Source organism: Myxocyprinus asiaticus, chromosome 27 (assembly GCF_019703515.2).
Source record: "Myxocyprinus asiaticus isolate MX2 ecotype Aquarium Trade chromosome 27, UBuf_Myxa_2, whole genome shotgun sequence".
NCBI classification, from domain to species: Eukaryota; Metazoa; Chordata; class Actinopteri; order Cypriniformes; family Catostomidae; genus Myxocyprinus; species Myxocyprinus asiaticus.
The window spans coordinates 41,771,290-41,779,146 of record NC_059370.1 but is presented as its reverse complement, the minus strand read 5'-3'; the positions used below and the strand labels follow the sequence as shown (position 1 = coordinate 41,779,146).

At 37.5% G+C, this 7,857-nt stretch overlaps 1 protein-coding gene across 1 annotated transcript; it reads right to left on the bottom strand.

Moving 5' to 3' along the window:
- Nucleotides 1-365: 365 nt before the first annotated feature.
- LOC127417946 (uncharacterized) lies at nucleotides 366-6,029 on the bottom strand. Its single transcript, XM_051658231.1, has 10 exons — nucleotides 5,840-6,029; nucleotides 3,751-5,223; nucleotides 3,570-3,662; nucleotides 3,375-3,479; nucleotides 2,811-2,920; nucleotides 2,515-2,706; nucleotides 2,257-2,419; nucleotides 1,617-1,782; nucleotides 1,117-1,211; nucleotides 366-1,019 (listed from the first exon to the last, which is right to left on the bottom strand). Exons 1-10 carry the CDS (start codon nucleotides 5,994-5,996, stop codon nucleotides 934-936), a joined length of 2,640 nt encoding a protein of 879 aa, XP_051514191.1. The 5' UTR covers nucleotides 5,997-6,029; the 3' UTR covers nucleotides 366-933.
- Nucleotides 6,030-7,857: the final 1,828 nt, after the last annotated feature.

The window sequence follows — 7,857 nt, the reverse complement described above, 5'->3', positions numbered from 1 at the left end:
TGTACCTAATTATACATCTGCAAATTGCACCACAACTTATACTTAATCTTCTTATTTTGTATACTTTTGTTTACTATTGATGTATGTGATCTGAGCATTTGTATGTATGTAAGCAACAGTTTATACATAATATTCAGTGTATCCTATATACAGTATATTGTCAGTGAATTCTGTATTTTTGTTTAGTAAATTTGTACTTTTTTTTTTCTTTTTTCTATTTGTGTGTGCATTTATTCTCATTTGGTTTTACTACAAACAGCATGCATGCTTGCAGTATTTTTTATTTATTTTTTCAATTGCATTTCCATCAAAAATGTGACCAATAAACTTTGATTTTCATAACAAAACCAATCTTTGTGTTCCAATCTTTTATTAGCCAGTAATAAAGAATATTGAAAAATTACACACGAACACATACAGTATATTACAGTTTCCCAATGCAATATATACATACACACATAGACATATCTTAAAAAGATAAAATATAATTGTCACACTGATCCTGTTGCTTACGAGTTTCATAAAACAACACAATTTAGTTACTATTAAGCAACAAACATTACAATGTGATACAGTGAAAGAATGCATAAATAGCAATAAATAAAGAGAATGGTTCAGTATTTAAACATTGGTAACATAATTTGGTGAAGTTTTGAAACAAACTATGATACCAAACTCTTGGCAAAACCACTGGCAAAATATAGAAGTGCAAATGCACAGCATTTTCATGTATTTATATTCACTTAATATGTTACATGATCATTCTTGTTAACTTGTACATTTGCTGCTGATGCTATAAAGTGCAGGACTGAAGCAGCCTATTTACTGGGTGCAGTTATTTCAGTGTTTTCTCTTCATGTGTGAGAACTAACCGATCCTTCACATAAAATTAAGCACCTACAGATGCTGGAGAAGCAGATTTTGTCTTTCTTTTTATACCATGTTGTTTTTCACCCGTTCAAAAATCTGTCTCACCTTCAATGCAGGCACACAACCCTCACGTAAAAAGCCAATAGTTCCTGAGAAATGAACATGTATATGTAATTATTAATATTATAATGGTATAAATACAGTATATCAGTGACATAAAAAAACCTATTTGTAGTATCATTTTACCTTCATCAATTTTCAGGCAGTTCACTACAGTTGAAGCCACCACCTCATTTGATTCCCCGTCACACAAAACTCCTTCAATTTTGTGCCCAAGACGGCTGTTTGAAGAAAGAAAACAATGGGCTGATTATACCTTGTTACCATCATTCAAGGAACTCTGCCAAGATTAAGATGTGTTTCTATTGCAAATTAATTCTTGTTTTAATATAAAATGTCAAGACAAGCGGAGAATACATCCTCCCTCATAATAAAGTTGGCTTCAGAATAGGTTTCAGTTTAGGATATCGACAAAACCTTTGATCATAGAACACACTGCTTATTAAGTAAATGGATCAGTTCTCCAAACAGATAATAACAGAGTTGTGTGTTTAATATGTTGTTTGGGGTCTTCTGAAGGTAATAGATTCTTCACAAACTCTCATTTACTGTATGCTACACAACATTTTTACGTACAGTTTTTTTTACTGCTTCTTGAGGCTTTTATACAGTATATGATAACTTACTTTATGACCATGTCATGGTGGATGCTGTCAGCTTCTCCGCTGGGATTGGCTGATGTAATGGCCAAAGGGCCGGTGAATTCACAAAGGTGAGCCGTAACTGTGTGGTCAGGTACTCGAATCATAATGCTGTCTCTAGTCCCAACGCGGTCATATGCAGGTCCCACACCTGAGAACAACACGACCGGAGAAAATTACAACAGCTTAAATCAGTGGTTCTCATCAGGTTCTGGCAGATATCAGGGCAAAAACAAAGCTAAAATGTAAATAATGATATGCAACAAATCATGCAATCATGCACATTTAGGATAACAAAATATAGAGGCACATCAACTTTTAAAAGGGAGGAAAAAATGCTTCCCATATATTTTTGATGATGTCAAAGGCTTTGTAACCAATCAAACTCTACTGGCAAAGAAAATAAAAAAAAATAATAATAATAAAAAAGTTTGATTGTAATGACATTTTAAATTAATTCTGAACAATAATAAAAATTAAATAGAACTCTGTTGGGTCGCCAATTGATGTCGCCAATGTAGAATTTGGGTCCTGAAGCAAACCAGTAGAGAACCACTGGCTACATTCACTGATTAAAGCCTGAAAATATTTTATCGGTAACTGCTGTATCTGTTAACAACCCTACCAAGCTTGAAGAGCCATTCCCCCTTTGGAACAATACAGCTAATGCCTCCTGGGTAGACATTTCTCATGAACTCCCACAGAAGAGGACTGAAAGGAGGTTTTGCAGCCACAAGCTGCTCCACACTTGAGATACAGATGCAAATAGGTTTCTCTGCAGGACGGTCCTACCAGAGAGAAGTTATTGGGTCAGTTGACAGATCACAAGCTTTTTTTTATCTTTTTCAATAGAATATTGTATTGCAGAAATAAAAGCACAAACTTTGATGCTGTAGATCTTCTCGATTGCACTGGGGTTCTTGCAGGAAGCAGCCAAGGCATAGACCGTGTCTGTAGGGATACCACACACTCCGTTGTTTTCCAGCAATTTGACAATCTTGAGAAGTCCACTGGTTTCCCGGGAATTAGCAGTGACACATGGATGTGTGCTCACAGATTCCTTTTTCCTCTTGGCCTTGGGGAAACAGATCAGCTGGACTAATTTTCTGTCTAACTATGAATGTATGACTTAATTAAACTTCATAAAAGTTTTGTTCTCATTGGTAAATAATCTTATACCTTGATTAAAGAAGGTCCAACTGGTGTCAATGTCTTTGAGAAGATACTGTTCACAAGGGATGCTAGCATGCCATACAGACAAATGATGGCAAAAATGGCAAGCATAGCAACTAAAAAAAAATAGTTTGAGGAAAATGAAATGTGATTTTTAGATATGATATTTACTTTCAGCATAGTCAGACGTGTTCCTGGATCAACATCCTTGTTGGTCCTGAAACAACATTCCAATGAATCAATCATATTTTATGGTTAGGGATAGCATTAAGGCTAGGCTAGAGGCAAGGGTTGGGGCTTGAACAACATATGTCTAAAGCTATCATTTACTTCTGATTTTAGGGTTGGTTCATTGGTTAAGATAAATGTTGGGTTAGGGTTAGAGTTAAGACTTCTTCTGTTGACAGAAATGTTCCAGGATCAACAAAAGATCCAGAAGCATGTCCTACTAGGCAAAATTACAGTCATCAATATTTTAGGTAATAGCATCTTGGTTGAATCCTGAATGCAATATGTAATGGCATGGAAACAAGCACAAGCTGACATGTGAAGATAAATTCTGAACTGTACCTTCCAACTGGTAAGGAAGTCTTCCAAAAACAGAGAGAAGAAAACAGACTATGATGACCTCCATAACTGTGGTCAACGCCAACAGAACAAGATTGCCATAGGCAGCTGTAAAGAAGGGAGGCCAATTTCTCAAATTACAAGACGAAACTTGCATTATACTGAGTATCTATGGAATGTATTAGTACACACACCTACCAACTAGAATCAAGAGAGCATTGATGACCAAGAAGGTTATTGCCCCAGCTGCAAATCCATTTGCTGACTCAGCAGATATTTGCAACCGATGACCTGCATGGGAAAAATACATCATCTTACAATTCTACCCAAAATTTCAAGTATTTTTTAATTCTATAAATGAAGTATTATACTGTCATACCTGCAAACCTAAACCAGCTCCAAGTAGCCCAAATAGCTACATAAAACGAGGGAATGACAGAGCCAAACCTCTGGCCTCCTTGTAACTGAAGCCGACTGACATAGGCCTGGATGATGGCTCCTGGGATGAGTACCCAGGGAACAGTCAGGTCAAAGAATGCCAGTCCAGATTGACCACTGTGAATGGCTGAGAGAGCGGCCACTCCATTGGTGAGATAAAATAAAGCATCAGGGAGCTGTGCACCTTTATCTTCAGGATCATCCAGTTTAGACCTCTTGAGGTAGCCAAAACATCTTTGGAGGGATTCAGTGGAGACCGGTTGGGGTCCAATTGGAATTAAGGACTTTTCATCAATGGTGTTGATGAGCCGTGCAAAGGTGCCATAGAAGGACAGGACAGTGAATAGGGAACAGGTCACTCCAAAAAAGATGTAGTAGCCATTAATCGGGATCTGGGAGATGGTTGATATGGTCACCAGGACGAAAAACGAATTATGAACCAGTTCAAGAGTGTCTTTGTTGAGACACACAATGCAGACAACCAAGGCAGCACATAGGAAGAACCAGTTCCCAACCATGGCTTGCCTTACTTGACCAGCCTCAGTCCTGCCAATAGATGCAGACACCACATACTCTTCCCAGGTCTTCACCAACCAAAATAGGCAATGCATGCCAAACTTGGTTGCATGGTAGCAGTCTTGACGCAGGTATGCATAATAGCTAGATAGAAGTTGCGCAGTGGAATTGATGGATATCCAGATGGCGGCTACTTGGATTGATGGGAAGTAGCCAAAGGCATAGAATGCGAAGATAAACGGTGAGACAGTGTCGCAGAAGAATCCCAAGGCCATAGGTTCAGCATACTTGGTGTTTTTTTTCTTCTCCTGGCCCAAGCTTTGGGAGCTGCTAGCATTGGTGGTTCCTAGGAGCAGCACGTTAAAGAGAGGGTTTCCAAAACCTTTCAGCACATATCGTTGGGCTAATCCCTTGATTAGCAGTGCTGATGAGCCATATATGGCAAAGAGTAGGATGAGGAGCTCCAGAATGCCAGAAACCACAAGAGCCCACCCTGCCACCAGACCTACAGCCTCGAATATCAGTGTGAGGGTTATGGCTCCAAACACAAAGGGCATGATGTAGTTTACTGTTGCTGAACAGAAGGCCAGTAGAAAGGACAGAAGGATATAAGATACCAGCCCAGCTATGGCAGATTCTTTGATGTACATTGAAGTGATGGTTTTATTGAGAGTAGAGTTTATGTTAAGCTCTTGGGATGTGCTATTCATCATTGCTGATTCATTTAAATAATTTGGACTTGGTTGGTTGGCACCTAGAAAGATTCTTGTGGCCCCATAGCTCCCCCAAAGTGCTGCATATCCTACAAATGACGTGCCACTTAGATGGTCATATTTTCGGAAAGACAGCAAGCCTGCCACAAGCTGACACACTCCGCCAATTAGAATGAGATGAACACCTGCATAAATTAACATACAATAAAAAGAAAGGAACATATGAGGTATTGTGAGGCCACTCTTGGAACATGGTCGCTTTGAATAAAAGCATCTGCTAAATTTCTGAATGTATCTATCACACAATGTACTAAACAATCTGGAATACTCAACTAAATTGAACCAGCAAATAATACACAATGAGAATGTATTTTAATTATTTGCTGAAATTAAAGGTGAAGTGTGTAAATTCTGCACCACTAATGACCCCAAATAGAACTGCAAAAATAATCACCATTTCAAACCTAAACACCTAAACACTCCTAAACACTTCTGCCATCTGCCACTGGACGGAAAATCAGATAGACCCTGCCCCAAACCCAAACCCCACCAGTGGTTGAGCCAATGTTGCCGTGTCAGGTCGGTCAGGATGCTCAAACAAAGCGCAACGTTTTAATAGTGCCACAGAGCTATAATGTTTACACTTTACAAATGGGCTAATTATAGTTGTCTCTGCATATTAAACTGGGATTTAGGAGAAAGTATTTTAACATAAAATAAAAATTGTTTTACACTCATCACCTTTAACATTGGTTTTGTCAAAATCAGTGAGTTCAATGTGTATATAGTGTAATAAAAGACCTGCTAAAATGTTTTCCACTCCCTCTGCAGGAATGCCAGTCCTGGCACCATGGAAGTTCTGCAGTAGGACAAGGAAAGCACTGATGCCATTGGCCAGGAGCCCAATCACGCCTGGCTCACCGTAAAAACTTGCCGGAAACCCATTTGCTACAGCCATGAACTCTTTCACTTTAAATCGTTGCTTTCAGATGAAAAGATTAAGTAGCCTAAATAGGGCTTAAGAGGTAAATAGGAAAGATTTGTGACATTTGTGGTTAAATCATTTCATAATCATCATTAATTAATTCACAGTGTGCTCAAATAAGTAATGACTTGATCAGCCCCATTTAAAGTTGATATAATTTTTGGATATCAGCCATAATTGACTTGCCACAATCTGTGCATTTAGAGATGTTTATGCAAATATCTAGGTAGACTACCACTCAAAACACCTAAACTCCCTATTATTATGAATATTCTCAACATTGTATAATAATAGTAAAGTCATTAAAACTATAAAATAATAATATAAGTGGAAGTATGTTGGTTATTATGCTGTACGCATTCTCAACCAACTTAAGTCACAGTTGGATGCTTTTCCTTCACTATCCAGTCTACCTCATTCATTTAAAAAAAATGTAAAAAAATAAATAAATAAATAAATAAAACAAATTCACTGTTGTAATGAAATTCAATGGATAGCACAATGTATGTCTGTAAAACTAATTTCAAGCATTTAATCTTTAGCCTTTAGATCAAAGGGGTATCAAAAGGGATCATGAGAAACAGAAATTAATTCAGATGTTTCCAAACTTGCTCAAAGTATGTTCCAAACTGGTAGTGTACATAGATCTACAAAACAGAATTCAAATGGTCAGTTTTTTGAGAATGATGTGTTAAAATGTAATGTAAAATATTTACAGAATAAAACAGACTTTTGTCAAAGCCTCATTTCCCCTTCTCTGGCAGTCTTTCCTCTAAGTCTTATCATATTTCAGTTGTGTAGAAAATAGTCTATTCAGACTGTAGATGTGTTTAGTGTCATATCGTCTCACTCTATCGTAGGTAATCGACAGGTTTTTGCCGAGAAGCCAGCTGAGTAGGAGCCAATAGCTTCAAATAACAGATGTTTCAACCCTCAGGTATACACTGCCTCTCTGACTCAAATGTGACTCTGAGCTGCCCTCATGAGCTGGTGAATTGTAATGTTTCAGTCTAGGAAACTTGTTTGACAACTACAGACAGAGTCACGTTCATCTCAAACAGGAGACAGCAATCAACACAGACAGACAGCTGTTTGTGGACAACATTTGAGGACAAATTTGTGGTGAGTCTGAGCTGACTTTATTTTTAAGATGATTTTGGGGGATAACAAAATCAAAACTGAGTTGGCAATTAAATGATGATGTTGTCATATAGATGGGTCGTTGACATAAAATACTTTTGGAGAGTGCCATGTGGTTTGACGTGCTATATTCCATCTTAAGCTATTTTAAACAGCATGTTACGAATTCTTTTAAATGTATTATTAGACATGCATCTTTTATGACCTTAACTGAAAGATTACACAGAATATTTGTACTTTTAAAAATGCATTAGTACATTTATATAAATTAACTTTAAAAATTTTTTTAAAAAGCCCATAGACACATAATGCATTAACTACCCTGATTCATAATACCGTGATATCTCAAAAAGTGTAATGCCCATGTTCTCGTATTACGAAGATTACAGAAAGAAGAAACTTACCTAATGAAGATTGCTGATCTGTATTGAAGTGTTGAGAATGTTTTAAGTTTATAGAAACATACTCAATGGAGATAGGAGGAGCTACAGTGATGCCATCCAACCCATGCCCTCTCATCAATGATGACATCACTGACCCTTGCAAAAGACAAATTGTTTCCTTCTGTGAAATCCCACCTATAGACCTAAAAATAACAATACTTTGGAAGTTCCAGCCCCGGTTCTTCTATGTGTTAAGTGGGTGTGTCACTGACTTTTGTGGTCCGGTACTGTATAAAAAGGAGATTGTGGAC